Below are 24,114 nucleotides of genomic sequence, written 5' to 3' on the forward strand. Positions count from 1 at the left end.
TGTCTTAGTCTGGACGGTTATTTGGGTGAATTTCAGTAGCTCTTTATGTGGAGCGGTAGAATTTGCCGTGCTGGATCAAAGCGGCCGTCGGCCTTTGAGGGATCTCAACTTTGGCTTCACCAGAAACTTCGTTTGGGGGGGAAGTGAAAATTTTCATAATAGACACGAATATGTGTTGGGGTTAGTGAGTAAATGAGACAAAAATACCTTTAAAGCTCTTTCAAATGCTTGTTTTGGATTAGGAGCTGCATTGTGGATGCCCGACTACATCCCCTGATCTTGCTATGGGGTAATGTACTACACCAGAAGTTAATTTAAATGTATCTATACACCCAGGCAGTGGTTTTCCATGTTTGTGCCATGCTACTGTATTCGTTTAGTGCACGTTGTGATAATACACAGCAGAAGTGGAAACTAAGCCCAACGATTGCTGCGGGGTGTTGCAGAGCAGGAAGAGAAGCATCAGGACAAATTGCCTTTTGAACAGTACCTGAACAACTCCTCCTTGCGGGGAGCTTTCAAGTCAAGAAAAACGGTGAGCGGATCATTTTCTGAGGTTGAAACTCCAGGCTTCCCCTTTTCAGAAGGTGTGAGTAATGACTATTGCAACCAGGGGCATCCTGTTCCCACAAAATGCCATTAACTGCCTTGGAAGGTGTCGCCGGGCAGGGGAAGCTCCCTCGTCCCTCCTGCCCTTGCTGCAAGTGAGCAGGTTTGTTGCAGAAATCGCCGGGGTCGTGTGTTTTTGGGTCGGGGGGTTGTGGTCGTTCCTCAGCTCGGCCTTTCCCTAAACCTGTGTGAAACATCTGGCTTCCTCCAGCCCACACGAGTAGCTGCGCGCACTCCTGCACAGAGACGAGAACAGGAGCACGTAAGTACTCTGCATACGGAATGGGAACGGCTGCTACGTTTGAATTATCCACAGCAAAACAAGCAACCGCGGTGGCTCTGCCGGAGGCCTTTGGGTGAAGCTGCAACGTGCCCTTGTGTTTTACCTGTGGCCGTTTAACAAACCTCTGCATGGCTACAAACTGTCACAGCCCCATGGGGGAAACGGGCACTTCAACCTCATGTTTCACATATTTATTTGCAGAAGGAGGCAGGGTAGAATTCTTAGATCTTGTCACCAAAGTTTAAATAGCGCAGGGTGGAAAAGCCCCCTGTGAATATCTGTACATACCGGCACGCACTCAGGCATTTGTACGTAGTTGTTAAAGTTTTATGTTTAACCCACAGGATTATAATCTGTATTTTAAAACATCCTATACTCTTGATGAAGGATGTGTAACAGTTCCGTTTACGAAAATGTTATAGATCAGGTTCTTAATAGCAGAGGGGGGTGTATGTGTTGCATTTATATCTCACTTTGTAGATACAGGGTCTGGGGGTGAACAGCAGCGTCGGGCACAGCGCTTGAAGTTTAACCCGCAGGATAACGAGGGATCGCTGCAATGGCTTTTTGGGCCTCTTCTGTGCATCCTCGTTACGTCCCGAATAATTATGTTAAATAGAGAAAACCTCCTGCTTTTCAGTGGTATGTGAAACTCGGAAATCAACCACACTGTCTCATTAGCTAATTAAAAAGACGCTTCTTTCCTACTCCCATTTTTTTTTCTAAACACTAATGAACTAATGCAGCGTTACATTTTGAGGTAGTTTCAGTTCTTTATGGTCGACACCCTCAATCATCACCGCCGTTGTGTCAGAGCGTGGCGATAATAAACGCTAAAAGAGGTGCGAGCGAACACGAATGAACGGGGGCGCGTAGAAGGAGCTGGGGGCAGGTTGGGTTGGGCCAGGCCCGTTCCATGGGCAGAACCGATGGAACAGAGCGGCATCACAAAGCCGTGAGGCGGGGGGAGCCCGGCGGGCGGCACACGGGGTCGCGCCGGTCACGCCATGGAACTGGAGGGAAGAGGTGATGGTGTGAAGAAACTGGGGCAAGTGGTGGCCTCTGTGAGCCGGGGCAAGCACGGGCCGCCGGTGGCTTCCCAGCTATCCCCCGTCCCCCTCCGGCCCAGCCTCTGGCCTCCTCCGAGCCGGCGTTTCTTGGAGACGTCTATAAAAGAGGAAATTAAGCGTTTTCATAGGAGACTGGTCCATAGGTAGAGCTATTTGGAAACGTTGGCTCTGCTGTTAATGAAATCTAAGAGAAAATAGTTTTGTAGTTGGTTGGTGGCTATTAGATGATTAAAACACATCTCAGCCTGGGAGGCTTCCAGAAATGGGAAAACTTGGGGGTGTGTTGTTCGGCCGAAAGGAGAGAAATGGCTTTTCTTGTTCTACAAAGATGGTTGAGGTTTCAGAATTTTCCGTCCTGCATCCGAATAAAATCGCGGCCTTTACAAATTCGGGACCGGCAGCATTGGCCAAGCACGTCTGGGTTGGGCAGGGTCTGTGTTCAGACCCCGCTTGTGCCTGCTCGAGGCTGGGGACGGTGTGGGCCAGGACAGGACAGTGCAGCAAGAAAACAAACTTACTAACATTTTCTTAATCTGAATTCACATTTTATGGAAAAAGTCTGAAGAGCAACCTGTTCAGCATCTGGACTGCAACCTATGGTTTTAGAAAATATATAAGTACCAGGCCACTGAGGAAATGCAATATAAGACGCCTTCTGTGGGGAAAAATGGCTCCTTACAGCTACTTTTAGTTTTTTAATACTAGTGTATGGATTCAAAGGCTGAGTGGAGTTCTAGGAATAACCCTAAAACCTCAGGTGTTTAAATAATACCTCTGAATGGTGTATCTCTTCATACTGGGAAGAGCTTAGTGTGGGCTTTACCACTGCGTTAACTCGGTGTAAGCAAATGTAACTTGTAAAGAAGCTCCTGAACCAGCAAACGTCTCCTCAAGACAGTACCGCGTTCTGAAAAAAACAATACAAAAAGAACTGTAGCATCTTAGCTCTCCCCTGTTGTGGGTTTTTCTCCTAGTTGGTGGAATGATGACTCTATTTGCTTGGAAGGTGTGACGTGTTCCTGCAAGGAGCCCATGGAGGAGCTGAGGAGCCACCTCCCGGGGCTCACGGGGCTGAGGAACCTGGGGAACACGTGCTACATGAACGCGATCCTGCAGGGGCTGTGCAGCCTGCCGCCGCTCGTCGACTATTTCCTCTCGGGAGAGTACAAAGCAGCCCTGCACAAGTAAGTTCATTTACTCGTGCTACTTAGATTTCTCTGCTTGGCGCTGTTTTCCTTCCAAAGAACACGTGTTGTCATGAGGATGTCCAGGGCAGCCACCTGTGAGCTCCCCACCATGCAGTTCTATCCAAACTGCCCACAAGCTGCTTCCATCCCCATCCTCCGAGACGCTGAGTCCGTGCTGGGCGACTTTAGCATTAAACTCTTTGTGTCATTTTGGTGGCAATAGCAGTGTCATTGCTGTCTCGATGACAATTCTGAGTATTTTCTACTGCCTGCAGAGTTCCCCAAAGCAAATGGCAGCCCTGTATTGTACCTGCAGAGATTTTCTAAGCTTATGCTCTGATTTGCTGGTGGAGCCACCATCCTTTTGCACTTGACCTGAAGTTTCCGTTGACTTTCCCAAGGGGCAACGGCGAGGCTGCGACTGCCTTTGGCTGTTTGGTGTCCGACATGTGGCTTGGGGACTCTGCCTGTGTTTCCCCGGAGGGTTTCCACTCGGTGCTGGGGAAGCGGTACCCAGCGTTCAGCAAGAGGACCCAGCAGGACGCGCAGGAGTTTCTGATCTGTGTGCTGAACGAGCTCCACGAGGCTCTCAAGAAGGTAAGAGCCCAGCTGTGCTGTTTTGGGGACTGTAGCTGCTTCCTCTTTGCATTTCCCGATTTAGCATTCCGGGTAAAACTTGCCTGTCCTGTTCTGAACTACAGGATGCAGCTGCTAAAAAATCACCATTTTCTTTTTTTTTGGTTTGTACCAACACACACAGAATAATTCGTTTGCTTCTTGTCTAACGCCACATCAAGTTGCAGCCCCACCTCAATGACAACGCTGTCAGTGGCTCCGCTGTCCCCACCTCTCCCTCTCCTTGCTCCTTCTGCCCTTTACATTCTTGCCCTTTCTCATCTGTCCGCCGTGCCCTCAGGCTGGCCTTTCTCTGATAAAGAGCTCATCCAGCAATTAAATCACTCTGTCTAATGTCCAGAATATTACATTTTTGCTTAATTTCTCTCAGAAAATGAATCTAAGCTTACTCTGCATGTATGAAACACCAAGCAATAGCATTTTAGAGGCAAGTTCTACTAGTGCAGGCAGGCAGTGACCATTAAAACCAAGGGAAGGCGCTTCTGAAACGGTTGCTGACGCTGTGCTAATTTTTGATAGTCGAGCAAAAGAAAATGCGTTCCTGATGCAAAGGGCAGCCGAGGGGGCGCCAGCGAAACACCTACGATCATCACGGAGTTATTTGAGGGACAACTCAATTACGACATCACGTGTCTGGAATGCAAGAGCACGAGCCGCCGACCCGAGAGCTTCACGGTCCTGTCGCTGCCCATCCCGTCCAAGAGCGCGTGCTCCCTGCAGGTACGGCCGCTCGCTGCTCCAATGCCAGTCGCGCCTTACGCTAGCGCGTGGGATTAAAAGGACGCAGGTGTTTAGTTGGGGTTCCTGGGCACCAATGGGCAGTGTCTGCGCTGGTCCCAAGAGACGCGGGGTTTTCTGTGCTGGTCACTGGAGCGCGGGGGCTGGTGAGGGTTTGGGAGCAGCGCTCCCCGGTTGACATGGGATGAGGAATATTGAGATTGTGCCATAGCAACCATGAGGGTTTCTTTCCCTCAAGGTGTTTCCTCATTTTTTTGTGGGGAAAAAGGAAAACAATGTTGGCTGCCCAAGTGTTCCATCTGGGCAGGAACAACCCCAGGTTCCAGTAGAGGTTGGGGAATGACCTATTAGAGAGCAGTGTAGGGGAAAGGGACCTGGGGGTCCTGGGGACAGCAGGGTGACCATGAGCCAGCACTGGGCCCTTGTGGCCAGGAAGCCAATGGTACCTGGGGTGGGTTAGAAGGGGGTGGTCAGTAGGTCAGAGAGGTTCTCCTGCCCCTCTGCTCTGCCCTGGGGAGACCACACCTGGAATATTGTGTCCAGTTGTGGCCCCTCAGTTCCAGCAGGACAGGGAACTGCTGGAGAGAGTCCAGCGCAGGGCAACAAAGATGCTGAAGGGAGTGGAGCATCTCCCGTGTGAGGAAAGGCTGAGGGAGCTGGGGCTCTGGAGCTGGACAAGAGGAGACTGAGGGGGGACTCATTAATGTTCACAGATACATAAAGGGTGAGTGTCAGGAGGATGGAGCCAGGCTCTTCTCGGTGGCAAACAATGATAGGACAAGGGGTAATGGGTTCAAGCTGGAACACAAGAGGTTCCACTTAAATTTGAGAAAAAACTTCTTCTCAGTAGGAGTGACAGACACTGGCCCAGGCTGCCCAGGGGGGTTGTGGAGTCTCCTTCTCTGGAGACATTCAAAACCCATCTGGACATGTTCCTGTGCGACCTCACCTGGGCGTTCCTGCTCCAGCAGGGTATTGGACTAGATGATCTTCTGAGGTCCCTTCCAATCCCAAACATACTGTGATACTGTGAAGTGTATTTGTAATGTCAGCCTTGCTATGTTAAGTTTTGACCAGGAAGAGAGCTCCAAAATACGGCCAACTCTTCTCTCGCCTTGCTTAGGATCTTCAGGCGTGGAGATACGATCGATTTCATTTTTCTCTTCGACAGGACTGTCTCGAGTGCTTCTTTCAGCAAGACACACTGACTTGGAACAACCAAATCCACTGTTCCTGGTGTGGAAGTAAACAAGATGCTGCAGTGAAGGCCACCATAACCAAGGCACCGCAGATCATTATCTTCCACCTGAAGAGGTACAGTCTGGGTGGGTAGGACGTGGCCGTTCCCTGGGATCTGTGAGACATGGAGTCACTTGCATTTGTATAAAAGGGAAAAGAAATCACTGCAAATGGGTGTTTTTAGTACTTCTGATACCTGGAAGCTAAACTGGAAGATAAAATACACCTGTCAAACACCCAAGCTGCATTCCTGCAATCTCAGACAACGTTCTGCCTTACTCTATAGTGCAGCCCACCAAACTTCACTCGCTGCATTTGGCATCTCTTCTCCAAAGAGGAGGAAAACTCCAGTAAGGAGCGATTGACTACAGCTCAGTGCAGCGGTTCGGATGCTCAGACATCCGTGCGAGTACAAGTTCCCCTGGCAAGTGAGAGCTCGTGACTGGGGTTCTAAGCGCAGAACTGCAACAGGGCGTTTTGCTTGTTACTATTGCAGCTGAGAGGCTGTATTTCTCTTTATCCCTTCACTAGATCACATGTCAGCAACTGGGTCTACTCACCAGAGCAGCACATCAGTGACGAGCAGACTTAACGAGCCACGTGTGTCCACATGCTAATTTTATTCTTAAAAATCTATTCTTAACAACTTCCAACCTATAAAGAAAATTACTCTGGGATGATTTGGCTTCCCAGAACTACGTTATGTGAAGTCATTATTTTATTTCCCGTTCAACATCTGCTTTCCTTGACACACACAAATGAACTTGTGGTCACCCGCTGCAGCCCTTGACCACATTGTAGAGGTTTATAGGTATAGTGCTGTACTAAAAGTTACAGAGGAGAGGGATGGAGCCTGGTGGGACAGAAGAGCTGACAACAGCGCAGCCTGAAACATTTAGGACAGAGTGACAGTGACGCAGAGATTTGGCTTCTGCCATTTCTAATAGAATGATCACAAAGCAAGACCTTTGCCTTTCTTGCTTTACCTTTATATTTCAAAATGCTGGGTTGGTTCATTCATTGGGTTTTCCCTCCTCTAGGAAAGTCAGCTAAACAACCACAATATATATATATAAAAAATAAGAGTGTTATTTAAAATAGTTCAACATTTTGTTTCAGGTTTGAATGGCAAGGCAAGCAAAAAAGGAAACTCTCAACGGACATCTGGTACCCACTCTGCGATCTGGACCTCTCTCCCTACAGCTCCGAGGAGATGCAGCGGCGCCAGGACATGGAGTACAGCCTGTGCGCCGTCGTGGTGAGCTTTGCGTTCCCGGTGCAGAGCGCCGTGCCGCGGGCAGCACATGGAGCCCCTGTTGACTTGCTCTGCTCCTGTGCAAGCTCTCTCTGTTCCAGGCACTTAAAAATCGCAGTTAGAGCATGTGAGAGAGCATGGGTTTTTTTGTTTCACTAATAATACACCAGGAACAAGGTTTTTATTTATATATATATATATATATATATATATATGGTTTTCATACGCTATTTTTACCTGCCCTGGACATAATCCAGTACGTAACCAAAGGAGAGAAGTTCAAACTTCTCTCTCCTTCTTCCCACCACATCCCAGTTTTAAAAAGGCCGCGCTCCTGGCACATAACGCCTGGTTGGAGCTGCCTCAGCCTTCTCAGCAAAAAATCACAATGGATCCTGTTTGTAAATAAGGTTTCTTTCCATCGCTCACTGTATTTGGGGCCAGCTTATAGTGACCTGTACGGGGCTAATAGCTGGGTTGCAAATTTACTACTGCAAAATAGAGAAGCATCATCTATTTGCTCTGTTTTGAAGCATTTATTTGAATTAATATTCCTTCCTGTAGGCCAAAGAGGGTCTAGAATCTTCTCTCCCACCTTTTCCAAATGCAAATAGAAATGATTGCCAATTCCTGTCTTTGCTCATAAGGAGAAAGAGCGAATGTTCTGTTTCAAGAGCCTGTGGTGTCTGTTGCAGAACCACTCTGGGTTTCTGGACGATGGCCACTACACGGCGTTCTGCAAGCACTCGGTCAGCACAAACTGGTACAGCTTTGACGATGCCCAGATCAGCAAGCTCTCCGATTCCTCCGTGCAGACTCGCACGGCTTATCTCCTGTTCTACATCTGCCAAAGCCTCCTCTGAACCCCTTAAAAACCTGATAGCCCTGGAAAACCAACAGTGAGTAGGCCAGCAATTAGAATTCATTCGCAGCAGTAGCCAAGTTCTGTTTCATCAATAAACTAGAGCAGTTTCATTACCTGATCAGCTGTCGTGGTCTTTCAGGAAGTAATTTCTAGAGAGAAGAGCTACAGCTCCCAAGCCTGTTAAGGAAAGCGCATCCACTCCACTTGTACGAGGTCTAGAGGTTGTTTTCCATGACAAAGATGCACTTATCTGAAAATTCCTGTTTCTCTGTTGGTTAAGTATATTCTATTGTTTCAAGCTGCCTTTCAGACGCTGGCAGGATGTTGTCAAAGTGCATGACCAGATCACTGGGGACAGATGTTCCCAGAGAGAGCAGGGGATGAAGCGACCGCTATGATACGAGAAAGGAACATGCATTATTCTAATATAGTCATTTTTGTCCCTCTAGCACTGCAACTCTGTTCGCAGCTCAGGAACTTCTGGAAAACAATCAGGCCTGGTCTTAATTCCACCTGCAAGACACATGTATGTAGACAGATAAAAGCTTGGAATGTAGGATTTAAAATTTTTGAACACCAACCTAATCAGAGAGGGAAAACGAACCCAAATCCAGAGCAGGGAAATGCACAAGATGCAACTGAAATAGTTTCTAAACTAATCAGTTCTGCACAAAGTCGTATTTTTTCCATCTGACAAACCTTTAAACCATGTGAAAATGATTCAGACTGTCATTATATAGAATCCTGACCATTATACAACTAGTCGAGAATGAAAACACCAAACCCAAACGTACATTTAACAGGATATATTTTTTAAATCATTTCTTCATTAAGGTTTTTAATGCATGTGTACATGAAAATTTATATTAAAAAATTAAAAAGGAAGATCTTGTTTGTTTAGAATAACTCTGAAGTGCACAAATATTGACAAAAGCCAACAGAAAAAAAAAATACAGCTCTGCTTTTTTATTACGTAGTGTTGCAGTTACTTAGAGCCGGCAAACAAACGCAATCCTCTGAGTCCGAGAGATTCCCACAAAAAGGACAACATTTTATTATATACATAGTTCTGATGTGCAAGTATGCAATCAATATGTACACTTACATTCCTAACTGTTTACATCATTCTAGAGTATTCACAGTAGAATCAAGCTTAAGGTTAGAAATGTGAAAAGGCCATAACAGTGGAAGAAAAACATAAAAAAATCAAGATATGCCTTGGGATTTTTAAGACATTTTAAACTACTTGTTAATAGATTTCAGATGACTAAGCTAGAATTTAATTTTGGAGCAGACTAAAAATACAGTTGTTTCTTAAATAAATGGTAATGCAAGTATGCTTTTTAAATGGTTTCACAGATGGCAGGGTTACCACAAGCATTATTAATCAGTCTTCTGATTGTTAAGCACTAATACGGACCAGAAAGAGCCTGCTTGCAGAAAAGCTGCTGCAACCATCCCAGTATCTGTGACTATAATTGTTTTGCATATTTATATGCGTTCCCATACCTACTTTGCTCTTATAAAAAGAAAACCAGCTTGCTTAACCCACGCGGCTTTATGTGGCCACATCCACCGCTCGCTGTTCGTAAGAGGTGTAAAAGAGAATATATGCAGCTGAGGATTTCACAGATGATGCTGAGATCTCAGATACCTCGTGGTCGTCAAACTTAAACCAGCGTTGTTTTGAAGCGTTTTTGCAATAGGCTGTATAGTGCCCTCCATCCAACCCGCCATAATGATTCTGCAGACATAAATGAGAAGAATTAATGGCCTCGAAACCTACCATTTCTTCCCTGGTTAGGGAAATAAACTAGAATGTGAGATTTTTTTACTAAATATCAATCATTTGGTTTAGAATACAACTTAATCAGCAACCAGCGTGGAAACCTCGATGAATCACACAGGCTCACCCAAGTCTTGGCATAAAGACCAGCTGAACTTTGGCATGTGACGTGGTTACTTACTGATACTGAGAACAGATTGTAGCGCTTCAAGTTGTTCTTTGGACCAATGACATACTGCGAAAGGTCAAGAGTTTCCAATGGGAAATCTACAGAAGTTTGAAGCTTTTGCTTCCATCTTCCATCATAGGAAAATCTAGAGAATTAAAAAGCAAAATTCACAAGCTGTTTAAGGACGTTAAACATATTTGTTTCCCCTGTTTTTAACCAGGATGTGATCAACTGAAACATTTGACCCCCCAATTCTGTTAATGCTTTCACATGTTGTTTCGTAGCACAAATGAAGCGAGATTACTTGTAAAAGTGCTTTGTGAAGTACAGCCTAATAAAATTCTCATAACGTTACAACTTGAAATACATCTGGAGCTTTCTCTAATTCAAAATGGTTACCTATTGCACTGGAACAATCAATCTCCACCAAAGCCTGGTCACTTCATCCTAATTAAGTTTCTCTTACCGTTTCAAGTGCACAAGAAGAACGGGCGGTAATTTCCAAATTTCTATTTTTTTCAAAGAATCCCTTCGAGTTTTGCAATGGCTACAGTAAAATCTATTGTTATCAGTGAGCTTTTCCTCTTTGGAGAACAATCTAAGGCATTCCTAAAATGAAATACAAACAGATTGTGAAAGGCAGGTATTTATAAAATGACAGCAAAAATATTTGTGTCCCACTTGTTTGGTGACCTGCCCCAAGTTTCTGTGCACTATGTTGCACAAAAATGAGGAAAAGTGAGTTAAATCCATGCACAGAAAGAAATTTTACTGCTTGTATTAATTAGCTACAAATACTTCAGAATATACCTACAGTATTTTGTTTAAAACCACAAAATATTTATACTACGGCCTACAAAAATAAATACGTCTTTTCTGTTACTGTGGCTTCAATATTTCTATCCTGCTTGTACTTTAAAACTTTTAAGGATTTTTTTTCCTTTTTTTTTTTTTTTTTTTTACATTTTAGAAGAATTTAAAGAACAATGAAGACTCAGATCTGTCCATGTTTCAGGTGAGTGGAAATGAAGCTGGAATACTGACTAACTGCTTTCAGCAAGGGGCTGAGCAAAAGCAACACCATAATGAAGCCACAGGGAAGTGGTTTTGCTTTGCGAGCTGTTTCTCCCGAGCCTGCGTACCTGCAGCGTACATTTACTGGTGGACGCCAGCGGTAACGACAAATACATGAAAGCCTCAAAGGTCCGGGACTTCTTGTGACACGTAAGACACTGCACCGTAGATTTGAACTGGCCTTGAAAGAGCGCCACAATGATGGACTCATTGAGCTGCTTGTGTTTGTGCCAGGCTAGTTCTGCTGCTCTCAAGTCATCAAGATGATCGTTGTTTTCCTCCTTGTATCTTTTCCTGTTGTCAGCCTGGATAACAGAAGTTTAAATATCACAGCCGTATGTTAATATATATAAAAATAGCAAGTCTTATCTATAGGTAAGCATACTATTGAATATTTGCAAGAATATTTAAACATGTCAGCGTAGCCATCCATTTCTTACCTAGTCAGGCTTCTTCTATTACTCCCTTCAGTACCTTACACTGTTTCAAAATAAATTCCGATTTAATTCTGAATACTAGCATTTCCTTCTGAACAAGGTTCCAGTAACATAATATTTTTATGAAATAAGGTCTTTTAAAAATTTATTTCTCTTCATCATCTGACAGATGCATCATTTGTTATAAGCGGTTTGCTTACTTTATTTAGGTCTTCATGCAAGCCATCCATTAGAAAGAGAAGCAATTCTTGGGAGTCCTGTTGGCTGTATCCTGCAAATTGGTCATTAATCTTCCCAATTGTAATTTTAAAGTCTTTCGGACTGATGTACTTATACTGTCCTGTCCATAACGCTTTCATTATTACACCAAACTCTTCAGCCACTTCACCTTTATGCCCCAGGAAATTTGACCTACACAATTAAACGGACAAACAGTAAAGTGAGCCATTCAAATAACTATTTTTATTATTTTAACATTATTCTTATTTATTCAAAACATTAACCCAACTTCAAAGTAACTTCTTTAGGTTGAGAAAAACTGGCTGTTAGATTGAGTTAAAATTTTTGTCTACTTTGGTGCTGTAATTTGGTTCCATATTCAAGACTGGGCCGATGGAAGGTACAGCCGTTTCCAGCTTGTTTTGTAAGCTGCTATTTAAATAGGCTGTTTGGTTTTAGGAGACCCTAGTACACTTGTTTTTATGAATGTGGTAAGCACAGCTTAATTAAGACTATCCAGTAAAACCTAATTTGTCACACACACCAATTTTGAAAATGTCAAGACACTAAGAAATTAGTGTTTGTCTCCTACTTAAAAACAACCAAACAAACATGGCCCCCTTCACCCCACTAAGTGATTTTTCTAAATTAACCTTCAGTTATAAAGGATGAGAATAAGAGATTGTTACCTGTTAATATCATCTTGATACAAGTTTCTGTTAAAATAATCAGCCAGGTGAGGTGCATTGCACAGACACTGTAATATGGAATTCATATAGCAAGTGTTCCCTAGGTTACGGAGTCCTGTAAGAGCTGGTCCCGATCCCCCAAACACAGGATTAAGGTTCCGAATTTGTGATGCAGAAAGTCTTGAGATTTCTGCTTTAGTGTAACAGACTGGCCTGTAAGGAAGAAATTGGTTTTTAGGACTCTCAGACTTGACAGGGCACATAAGGCAAGAGAACTGCCCTCCCTGGCAGGGAATAAAACAACCTGGCACAAGTTGTCACTAAATGCCATGATTAAGTATTCCAGGCCTGTCAATGCAATGGCAAGAAAGCCCTATACACTGGCCTGTAATGAGGCTGAGTTATTGGCTCCACCAGTTGTTGTTGGGGTATTTTTTCAAATTAACAGATAAAGACTTAACTGTTGACTTCGCCCAGTTTAAAAACCAAAACCTCTACATTTCACAAGCTGTCAGAGGACTGGCATTTAATATGTTAACACAAATACCACTGCTTAAAAAGCAACTGTTGTCCAATTACACTGTGACCTCTGAAATTCATGTTAATATGTGACAATTACATTAATTCTCAAAAGATAACTGCCCTGTATGTCGAACTTCTGGCAATGAAATTTAAGCGTATCACTCTTGCATCCTTTCAAGCCTACTTGGAAAAATATGAACGAATTTCAGCTGGTTAAACACAAAGCAAGTCTTACATGCTATCATATTGCATGAGTTGTGGTAGAACTTATTGAACGTACTTATTGTCACGATTGACTGCAGGAGTTACAGGAATCCTTTTCTTCTCTTCCTCTTGAATGGCTTGGGTTATATCTGGGGAAGAGTAGGAGCGCTTCAGTTTGGAGTGTTCTCTTTCTCGTTCAACAGTCACCTGTGGCTTGGGTTTTTGAGTTGGAGGGGTTGATGGGGGAGTGGATGAAGGAGCCATTTCTGGTGGATACATATGAACAGTATTTGTTGGCGAGTGATAGTAACGAAAGGTTCCAGTGATTGGATCCAGAAACTTGGGGAAAGAAAACAAATAGTTTCAAAAAGAAGGAAAAAATCCATCATTAACTTACTTACCTATTTTTAAACTACTGTAAGAACAGTGCATGAGTTTTTGAAAGATTGAGATGTTAACAGGTGTGACTGGCCTCAATACTTCATGGATTAAAGTTACTGGAAGGCACCACTTTCACCAAAATGCATATTACACATCAACTGCTTAGTACCAGAAGTACAGCAGACGAACTCTCCTGGTTTCATTACAAATAATATTATAATTCAGAAAATAACTGTGCAAGTTGGGGGGGGCAGAGACCAAATTATCTAACTCAGAAATAAGACAAGCGGAAATGCATTACCTAACTGCACAAGGCACCTTGATTATAACAGAAGAGAAAGTTACCTTTGCCCAGCCTGCAGGCAGTCCTGGTATTATCCTTCCCATTTCTTCACTTCGCGCTCTCATTAACGGCTCCCGCTGAGACTAATAAATAAACAGAAATGTGAGGTATGTACAGTTACTTATGCAGAGCAGCAAGCTGCCTGTGCCCTTCTCTATATAGTTACATGATTTAATGTAAAACAGTTCAATTTTTTCCCTAAAAAAAGCTACTTTTATTAGGAATATGTGCTTCTGTTAAAAACATACGGATGATCTTTTCTCCCTTTCAAAGCAGTATGCGAGTATGCGTGAGATGAGGAACAAGTGGGGAATGCTTGTTAATGCCATCAGAAACATACGAAGATTTCTAGTGAAAGCTTCAAATATTTTTTCAGATGGATATGACAAATTAAAAAAGCAAACAAGCAGCTGTAAACATGGCATAGTCTTTTCTTAAGATGATGACTTTAAAAATTGAAATGAGGTGGAATTTAACATAATATACTAATCATAAAGCATCTGCGCTTGATTGGTTTGGGGTACATACAACACATTGTATTTACTTTAAGTCTTTCAGTATCTTGTTCAGAATCCTCTCTAAGGGGTCCTGGCTTTTGAGCTCCACTGTCTGGTTGTCCTTTAACCCCAGTTTGCTGTAAAAGATTTTGAGAGAAGGCTTTCAATTTTCATCAGGAATGTCAGTTAAAAAATGCTGATAAAGCAAAACAAGGAAAAAGCAAAGTTCTACTTTCTTTTGGTTATTAAATGCACATGCCAGAAAAAAGTGGTTACAGCAGGTATCTACGCATCATGTTTATTCTTCCTAGTCTATTGTATAGGCAATTTGCTGGACCAGCCTTTGTGCTGAATGTTTCATGACATAAGACAATCTGTTCGGTAGTTTCAAGTTCCACCTATGCTACTTTTCCCCCTAAAAGCTGTGGGGTTTACAATTTATTTTTAAATGAAAGACTTTTTTCCCCTTTTACTGCTCACTGTGACAAAGCCTCTCCATGAAAAGGCACACTGTGAAGCCAACACTAGGGATTTATTTTGTAATAGGCAGTCATTTGGGGATTACGTGCAGTTGCTCAGTCAAAAGGTCAAGAATGACTGTGCTAAGATTGCCCAGGAAGTTTTGGCTTCCTTTTGGGGATTTGCCTTACACAAGCATCAAAGTTCGGTCAAATAACAACTGCAATTGCAAAGGAGAGAAAAATATCCTAACACATGTTCTTGTGAAACAGTTTTAACAACATCTGCTCTGTTATTAACTCAGCTTCACAAACGGCTCCAGTTTCATGATCACACAATCCCTGTACTTGCAGAAATGTTGCGATTTTTCTCAAGATTTTAAGGAAAGAAGGAATTGTAACCCCTCCGCCCCCAAAGAATTGGAACTAGACTGTTCTCAGCAAAAATAGTAGAATAGGTTATTGTTTTGCTTCCTATGTCAGTCAACAAAATCTTGTTATATCAGCATTTACACAGCTGGGGGCACTAAAGAGTTTGTTATGATAATACAATTCTGTCCCTAACATGCATTACAACACTATAAAATACAGTACGAGGCTGGAATAAGAGACAAAATGCCCCTATGCCTCTCTTTTTGAAACAGAGGATTGCAGCCTATGAACCATCCCTTCCCCCGTGTCAGTGGGAAGTTTTGTTATCGTATCATTCCTTGCTGCCCACCTACAAGCAAGAATTGAGGCTGTCTTGCAAAAAAAAAAATCTAACTATTTGAGTCTTGGTTTTAAATTTCTCATGTACATTTATGTAAAAACAGTCCAAATAAAAAAAATCCAATGATGTATTTAAAATTTCTAGATGGATATTCGAGTATGCACTCACAAATCATCCTGAATAATGACTCCCCATTTGGCAATGCTTTTCACTAACCTTGCCTGAAACAGTCACGAAGGTCTGAGATGTATCACCCAGCGCACGTCTCTGCGTTTCTGGTGTTCGAGTTCCCTTTTCTCTTTCTTCCATAGATATTTTGTCAATCTCAACCCTTTTTGCACCAGGGCTTTCAAGTTCATTTTTACTTTGCTTTTTTGCATCTATAGCTTCTTTGCGTACCCGCTCTTGTTCTTTTTCCTCCTGTTCTCTTTTTATTTGCTCATCCCTCTCCTTCTGTTCTCTGTCCTCTTTGGATTGCTGTAGCTTTTCTTTGTGTTCCTTTTCTTTCTGTTCTTCTTTTGCTTTTTGTTCTTGTTCTTCTTTTTCACGCCTGAGTCTCTCTTTCTGTTCTTCTTGTTGCCTCTCCCGAAGTTCTTTTTCCCGTCTGTTTTTTTCTAACAGAGCAGCAGTTTCTGCATGTACACGACTTTTTTCTTCTTCTGTCAGAACGCTCTTTGCATCACGTAATGGCTTTGTGGACCGGTCTGGAACTATTCGTCCATTCTCAACAGGTTGGCTGTCACTGACTGTGCTTTCAGATTTTGGCCTGTTATCATCAGGAGTTTTTAGTGAAGGCTTTTTAGTACGATCAACCTGTAACACAAAGTGCAGAACAGTTCACTACAGCTATTACTGCCCCCTATGCTGCTTCTAAGTGAGATTTATAAGAGAATAAAGATAATATAAAGTTGACCTCTGCCAAAGAGACAGTGAACTTTCAGTGTCATTAGATTTGGTAACTCAAATTGCTTTTTAGTAAAATCAGGTATTCACTTAACTTCCAGGTGTGAGGTAAGAATCAACAAGCCCTACAGAACCATAAGGTCAGCATTAAGCACTGATTACCACAACTCTTAATTTTCAGGCTTTCAAAGGTGAACATTTTAGGGCACTCATTGGGTTGGGCTCTCTCAATCATGTGAGAGAGCATGCGATTGAGGCTCAGCTGCTTGATGGGAAGTACTATTTAAGAACCGCTTGGCTTAGCTCAGACCTAGGAAAGCAAGTTGGTTTTGATGCTGAAGTAGAGGTTCTGAAAAAATAAAAGCTAGTCTAGATCGGGGAGAACAGAAATAAGGTTTAGGGTCTCTTGGCTGAAGTCCGTATTAAAGGCAGTATCTAAAACGGTGAAAGTGAAGAGTTTGACTTCAGTGTTGTCTCTTAAGGAAAACATTATTTTAGTGCAAAGACTTTACAAAGGTGTCTTTAGAAAGTTTTATACCCATGAAAGGAAGAAACAAATCACTATACTTTCACTACTGGGCCACAAGTGACGAACCACCTAAATGGTTTATTATTTGAAGGAAAATACAGCCACTGGAAAGCAGACCTCTGGAACAGCCAAGGTAAGCCATGGCCTAACTGCCCTCTCTGTATGTTATCGTATGTATATTTTGAGTAGAAAAGATGGCTTATAGACTTTCTGAATTAATGATAGTTTCCTGACCTTCAGTTTCTCAGGTGCCCACATCAAAATATTCACAAAATCTCTGCAATTATGTTATGTGTATTCGGTTTCATAAAATTCTGTATATTAGTCATCACAGGTCACCAGTCTCTGTACCACTGTACTTATGTATAAGGCTTGAACAGATACTAAGTATGTGTCTGTGGATTTAGGATCCTGCATGTGGTGGGTCTCTAGTAGATTAACTATATTTTAAGTCTGAAAAAAGCACGGCTTACCTCAGGGATAGTTCTTGTAATCGATACTGGATTAACTACACATGAACTGTCAGATTTTGGAACAGCAGCGTCCTGTACATTTGGTCTGTTAAGTGATTTTATTCTCTCTTCCAAATTATCTCCCGTTTCTTCATTTTCAATCACTTCTGTTGGAGATGGCTTTATAGCAGCAACAGGTGGAACAGGAGCTGGCTCCTCCAGAGATGGATACGTAAAATCCACTTTAGGAGGGGTGAGAGGAGGGAAGCATGAGAGAACTCGAGACAAACCCACAAAAGCAAAATAACCCTCATGTTCCACCTCAAAACTTAGATTTAGGCAGAACAATGCTATCCCAAACATATTTGCATGAATTAAAGATACAACCAGTAATATTAAACACTTGGTGGGGAGCGGGAGGTGATCCCTTATACTTACAAGAAACAGTCACTGCTTCGCTACTGCTACGTTGGGGCGGAGTTACTTTAGCATTTGTTGTGTACTGAGGAAAACAAAGGAGCCAGTTTTCATAACCTCCTTCTAGAATTAAAGGTTCATTCCGCAGTATAGTTTTGCTTTCCCACTATAAGAAAAAGAAGTTTGAAATAATTTAAAAATAGAAACTTTTACATCTTAAGTTGTTGAAATTTCTGTGTCTAGTCATTACATTAAGAGACAGGTTACTTTTGAAACTTTAAAATAAGAATTAAACAGGCTGCAAAAACCCTTTGAGGAACATGGATCCTCTTTGTGTTTGGAGAATGCCCAACACAGGTTCCTGGCTCTACCTACAACAGTGTCTGAGTATTTCCAGCACCAAAAGAAACACTTACTACTACTTCACGTAACGAACCTCCATGCAGAAAATTATTTTTGTTATACTGTCTCCTTCGGTTTCTTATCTGGTAAGTTTGCTGAGTGATTAGGGGCATTGGCTTTAGAAAGCATAACATTTGCTTTCTGAAAAACCCTTGAGCGTTCAGGCTCCAGACTGGCCTCCTCCTGAGGTCCTCACTATTGGAACATGAACAAGGCACAGAGGTGCAGAGACTATTCTGCAAAGCAATGAACAGGGGAGAACTGCTTGAATGATCTCTGAAGCCCAGTCTTGAATGCCTGGCTAACAGAAATGTGCAGCCTTTCACAAGAGTCACCTATATAAAGAGCAGGAACAGCACAGCCAGGGTTCTGACTTGAATCTGCTTAATACTGAGTCTATAAGCTCCTTGCACTGATGAACCCCAAATTTAAATTAATGTTTCTCTTAAAAGGGATTTTCAGTAATGCCCAAACTTAAACATGCTCCGAGTATTTCTGGGATCTCCTTTACCAAAACTCCTCTGTTTTAGAAAGTTCCTGGCTGACAGGACAGCAAAGTCTTGCCTTCTTTGTCCTGCCTGCACAGATGACCAGCCAGTTCCCATGAATGAAGAGTTACTTCTGGCAAACATTACTAAGTACTTTCCCAAATAACCCTGAGACAGCTGTTGAGGAGGGGAGTTGAATTGTTCTGCTGTTCAGCGATAGAACAAATTATACTGTCCTCTACTAGAGCACAAGCATGGGAACATGAAACTTCAGACTACGCTTCTGCTATCAAAAAAAAAGCAGTCTTTGAAAACGGAACCAAGATGTTTGCCTCAAGTGTCATTAAGTTTTCCATATACTTTGTAATTATTGGTGCTTCAAGACCTTATTATTTATTGAGATGAATTAATATAAAACATGAAACTTGCCAACCTTAAAAAGCGCATCTTTCAGGCTCTGAAGAGTTGTTCCTAGCTTTAAGTCTTCGGCAGAACTAAACCAGTCTAGCAGTATAACATAATCAAAGTGTCCTCTCCTCTTCCATGGATCTCTAGAATCCTCTGGGAGCCTGGCTTCAATCCAATTAGCAGTAACTCTGAAATGTATTAATATGCATTTAGAGACAAACATACTAGTAACATTTTGTCTGATATATAATCTATGTGCCTGGATAAAACAAACACATTTGGCTTGAAGCCAGTACATGGAAGAACAGAGCTGGCCAGATGCATCTCACCCATAGTATATATTGGGGACTCTGAAACTAAGTATACAAGCTTTAAAAGCACATAATTTTGTACAGTCAATTTATAAAAATAAATATTCCACTATCATTTAACGTTATTTCATACCCAGGACTGATAGCTTCTTCTGGGACACTGATAGATCTTGGAATACAGGACTCCTGATAATCCTTCAGTCTTCGAGCATCCATTATAATCAATTCAAGATTTTTGTCTGACATCATCGCAAACAGTTTCTCAGCTGTGACTGCTCCTTGAAACAGAGAAGCTATTAGATGTAAAAAGCTACATTATAAGTGGAGATAGCTATGATCACATCCGACTGGTGCAACCAAGACTGCAAACGGATGAAACAGAAAAGTCCCACAAAGCCACGGAGGTGAGACACTACAGAATAAACACACCGGACCTTCTGCTCCCACTGCCGTGCTGATTAGCACCTGATCTGCTTAATTAGACAATACTGAACATTCCAGTGATAAACTACTTTAACTTTTTTGTGGTCTCATTTAAATCAAGCTATATAGGCAAGCATTTGTAAACTACAAGCCCCAGATGTTCCTCTTCAGTTAAGAACTCTAGAGAACGTTTTCACATATTTATTCCAGGAACACAAACCAGGAGGTTGTGAAAGGAAAGAAAAAAATTTCTTATTTAACTCAGAGAGCTGATGCATTTTAGTGTTGCCTAGATTTTTTTTCTTGTCAGTTAAGGAGACATTTTCTTTCTAATTTGACTACTTTAGGGCTAGTTCAATTTAGTTATTAAACTGTTGAAAAACTAAAGACAGCTTTCTAAGTTCAAAAGAAATCCTGATGGCTGCAATACAGAGCTTAATTACTAAGTTGCTGTTACTGAAACTCAGGAAAAACTAGAATTGAATCAAATTAGGTAATAGTTGTATAGTCATATGGAGACCTTTTCCACATCTATGTGAACGTTACACCTCTTACCACTCAGACTGTCAGACTGATCCTTTCTTTCCAGGGAATGCTTCCTCTCACCATTAACCTGTGTTATAAGGGGAAAAAAAAAAAGTCAGTTTAATATCTAATACTCAGAACCAAGGTGGCCAACAGACGCTGACTTTCACAGAGCTTGAAGAAAACTGGTCAGACAAAAAATTGGTCTGAAAACAAACCAACCCCACAATTCTGAACTGGAAACAGCTACTAGCAGAGATCAAATGCTAGATTAAAACTATACATTTAGGGTGAATTAGAGAGTTTGTAAACATTCTGTTACCCTTTGGCTTTTTCCTTTGGAATCCACAGTACTTTCTGAGGAGTTTTTGACTGAACTCTTTCCATCGTCTTTTGGTTCTTGCTTTTTCTGCAGCTCTTGTTTGTCCCTCTCTTCAAGTTTTTTCCGAACTTCAGCTTCCTCATATCTATTGGGGGGGGAAAAAAAGGCTTTTTTTTTCAACATTGTGTTATTGATTAGCCTTAGATAATTAACATCAGAATCATCAAGTCTTCAGGGGGAAAAAAAAGTATTTCAAGTTTTCAAAAGTTAACGTATTGACAATTTTTGTTTCATTTTCCTCCATGACTGCATAACATTATTTCTCCTGCTCTTGGGTTGGTTTTCTTATTCTTAAATCCTGTTTTGGGTCCAATTTCTTAGCCACTGCTCTTAAAGCTAACTCTTTTTCTCTAAAGCTGGGGTCATGCTTAGCTATGATGTCACTAAATGTATTAATAGACTTTATTTTGTAGAGGCAAGAGTAAGTATAGGTGACTTACAGGTAAACTTCAATATATTATAACAATCATCCCAGGTATTGTATTTGGTTTTACAACAGGGCTAACAATAACAGGTAGGGGTTAGGTCACTTATCTAAATTTCCTTTTTCTGAGAAACTGGCTTTATACTGCTCTTATGTCCTCACCTATGTTCTTTATGTTTGTTTCAAACACTAAAGCTTCAGTGAAATCAATGCAAGAATCATGTGTGCTTGTGAGTTTTGGTAAACCTAGGTCTTGCATACAGCTGTTCTTTTCATAAAGTCGTAGGCTTTAAAATTAACCTCCCAGCCTTTTGCCTTTGTAAGGACAATCATGATATTGTAAAACAGTGGCCTCCAAACTACAGCTTTTAGATCACCAGCTGCAGGTTTGTATAGTCATAATCACTGTTAAATAGCATCCAATTATGTTTAATACAACTGAGAAGCTGAAGGGTTACTAGTGATCCATAAAGCAAAAAAGAATGCTTTGAACAGTTTCGATGACTGAACTAAGCAGTGAAGCATGAACAGTGAACTGTATAAATAACTGCTCGTTTTAATCAGATGTTGCCTAATCAGAATTAAAATAACAATGACAACACAGCTGTATTTCGTATCAAAAGCACTGTGTTAATAAACTAGATCATTAAATCAAATTCTGACTCCAAGTCTACTCCACTAATTGGCCACTAATAGGAAGGAGGCTGCAAATCTATAATTTTATTTTTCAAACAGGCTTCTTGATTTGGCAAAGGCATTGTAAGTGAGAACAGAGCATTTTGTTATTTGGAGTTAATGGCACTAAAGCGTTTTTCAGATTTTTAGTTTAGTTTGGTTAATATGGAATATTTACCCATCAATTTCCCATTTATGCCTTTGAAGCACATAGCAGGTCATTCACGTAGGTATTCCTGCTGCTATACAAATGATGTTTCAGCAGCTCCACTTTTAGTTAACAATTAACATTCAAACTATTTGCTGGCCTACTGCCTGGAGAAGAAATTACACAAATAATTTCCCTGAAACCACTTCTGTAGTTTGCACAGGAGTCATGTTTCATTTGTATTCCCTTTAAATATATATACATTTTGCCCACAGTAGTTGAAAGTTATTAATTGTGTCAACTTTCGAAATCTGTTCCCTTCATAAAAAGCCACAAGCTACTAAGCAGTAAGTTTCTCAATTCTGGGTTTCTGTAGTTCTATCAGCGTATACTCGCACAGTGAACTCGTAGCTCTGTTGAACTGTAATATTCTTAACTAAAAAATAAGGAAAACCTAAAGATTGTTTCATCCATAGCATCAGGAGACATCTTTGGAAAGTCTATTTTCATATACATGTAACTACACACTCATTTCCTTGTTCACCTAAACTAACTATGGATTAAGCACTTCAAAGGGCGTAGAATGCGCTTGCACAATGATAGCTGGGGGTGGAACATGGGAAGAGAAATGTGCCTGGCTGAAAAGAAAGAGCAAAAACTATGAGAAAGGGGCAAGAAAGATAGTGGCTAAGGATGTGAGAAGGAGAAGGCTGGAAGCAAGACATACTGGACTAAATATCACCTAAAGATAGATTCTACCTTACAAGGTCTTCCCGACACAATTTTGTGGCTTACGGCACAAAGACATGTAAAACTTGACAGTTGTAAATGAGCAACGCAAAAGCCTGTTAGCACCAGCTCAGTTACATACTGGCAAAACTGCATTTCCACACACGTCTGCATGTGGCAGAGGTAGACAAAAGGTGTAGTAGCTAACTAAAGATTAAAAAATGTGTTTTGTTAATGTAAACTCAATCCACACAAGGAGGACTTTTAAACATATATAAATACTAGGAACATTGATTAGTATACTTGGTTTCAAATGACCTTATGATGAAAAGAGTAAGAAGGAAATGGCTCTTGATCATCTCTAATGTATATATAGTTTATATCTTGTAGTTTCTTTTTCTTCGTCATTAAACAAATACAGAAAACAATATCAACAAATCATAGTTATTAAGAACTGAGCCAATGTATACAGTGGCAAGTTACTGGAGTATGTGATGACAACAATTATCTCTAATAACACACTTTTGTGGATAAAAAACTTAAGGTCTCAAGAGTTTTGGGTATCTAACATCAAGTGCAATCCCTTACTACTAAGTACAAGGAAAACCTGCAATTGCACATGTACAGGCTTCAGGTATAATGAACAATATCTATTAACTGTATTCACGTACCTGAGTTTAAGGCTGTCTGACAGTCTTTCAGCTTCTTCAATAGCTTTTTTTAAATTTGTAGGTCCAAGAATTGAATGAAAATAATCCTAAAATTACAAGCATCACCCCATGTATTAATAGTACAGCTTAATAATGCCTACTTCTGTGCATATCAAGAGCTGCTACTGTACAGAGGATTGGTATTAAATATTGACAGATCTGACAATTTATACTTTACATGTTTAAAAAACAAACTGTAAAAGCAATTAGCAATAGACTTGTCATAAATAGGAAGGAAAGAATATCATGAGACAGTTTACTTAGTACCAGTGTAATCCTCAGAGTGTGCATTAGTGTAGTTCTCTGTACTTCTATTATTTCTACCAATGGAGAAGATGTCAGTCAGAAAGCTTTTATACCTGTTGCTGCTTAAAATCGGGTCTCTTTTTAATAAAGTTATAAACGGTCACATATTTCATATATAGGATGTAAGCTTTTTCTTCATCTCTGTCCAACCTGCTTTCCTCCGCTGCCTTGAAAATCTTAAGGGCACTCTGCACATAACTGCAATCAAAGAAGAGGAGTAAAGCTGTGATTGACTTGCCCCCAAACACACTTCCATTAAAAGATATAGTTTTAAGTGTTCACAGCCTCTACCTGTATCTTAAGCATTCAATTTTACCATCTTAATATAAGGCTTTCATTAAATGTGAATTACAATCACGCTCCTCCAAATAATGTTTCTCTTCGCTAGTTTAACTTACCTTTTTTAAAATCTACCATAATTAAATAGTGCACTGAGACACGGAAAAAAGTACTCTTCCTTTCTAAAAATAACTTTTTTTTTTTTGAGGAAAAACTAATCAGTGTTAATT

General features: G+C 41.2%; 2 protein-coding genes across 4 annotated transcripts in view; one reads left to right on the plus strand and one right to left on the minus strand.

Moving 5' to 3' along the window:
• The first annotated feature begins 61 nt into the window (after positions 1-61).
• Positions 62-10,971, plus strand: USP50 (ubiquitin specific peptidase 50). Of its 3 annotated transcripts, XM_082060785.1 has the most exons (7): positions 62-3,146; positions 3,551-3,746; positions 4,305-4,505; positions 5,695-5,837; positions 6,882-7,020; positions 7,713-7,916; positions 10,808-10,971. In XM_082060785.1, exons 1-6 carry the CDS (start codon positions 2,995-2,997, stop codon positions 7,878-7,880), a joined length of 999 nt encoding a protein of 332 aa, XP_081916911.1. In that variant the 5' UTR covers positions 62-2,994; the 3' UTR covers positions 7,881-7,916; positions 10,808-10,971. The 3 variants fall into 3 exon arrangements, with proteins under 3 accessions (XP_081916911.1, XP_081916912.1, XP_081916910.1); XM_082060786.1 differs by lacking the exons at positions 7,713-7,916; positions 10,808-10,971 and adding an exon at positions 9,741-9,819; XM_082060784.1 differs by lacking the exon at positions 10,808-10,971 and having other exon boundaries at positions 7,713-8,942.
• USP8 (ubiquitin specific peptidase 8) overlaps positions 8,907-24,114 on the minus strand; it is a 20,328-nt gene continuing 5,120 nt past the window's right edge. Inside the window, exons 3-20 of the mRNA XM_082060783.1 lie at positions 23,659-23,803; positions 23,261-23,346; positions 20,554-20,698; positions 20,262-20,319; positions 19,417-19,576; positions 18,998-19,160; positions 17,696-17,840; positions 17,279-17,499; positions 15,590-16,186; positions 14,251-14,340; positions 13,709-13,789; positions 13,059-13,321; positions 12,257-12,469; positions 11,549-11,759; positions 10,980-11,216; positions 10,304-10,446; positions 9,850-9,982; positions 8,907-9,626 (exon numbers count right to left, since the gene is read on the minus strand). Coding sequence (XP_081916909.1) covers positions 9,441-9,626; positions 9,850-9,982; positions 10,304-10,446; positions 10,980-11,216; positions 11,549-11,759; positions 12,257-12,469; positions 13,059-13,321; positions 13,709-13,789; positions 14,251-14,340; positions 15,590-16,186; positions 17,279-17,499; positions 17,696-17,840; positions 18,998-19,160; positions 19,417-19,576; positions 20,262-20,319; positions 20,554-20,698; positions 23,261-23,346; positions 23,659-23,803 — 3,277 coding nt within the window. The 3' untranslated portion in view covers positions 8,907-9,440. The remainder of the gene's footprint in view (positions 9,627-9,849; positions 9,983-10,303; positions 10,447-10,979; positions 11,217-11,548; positions 11,760-12,256; positions 12,470-13,058; positions 13,322-13,708; positions 13,790-14,250; positions 14,341-15,589; positions 16,187-17,278; positions 17,500-17,695; positions 17,841-18,997; positions 19,161-19,416; positions 19,577-20,261; positions 20,320-20,553; positions 20,699-23,260; positions 23,347-23,658; positions 23,804-24,114) is intronic.

Source organism: Streptopelia decaocto, assembly GCF_964273445.1.
Source record: "Streptopelia decaocto genome assembly, chromosome: 9".
NCBI lineage: Eukaryota > Metazoa > Chordata > Aves > Columbiformes > Columbidae > Streptopelia > Streptopelia decaocto.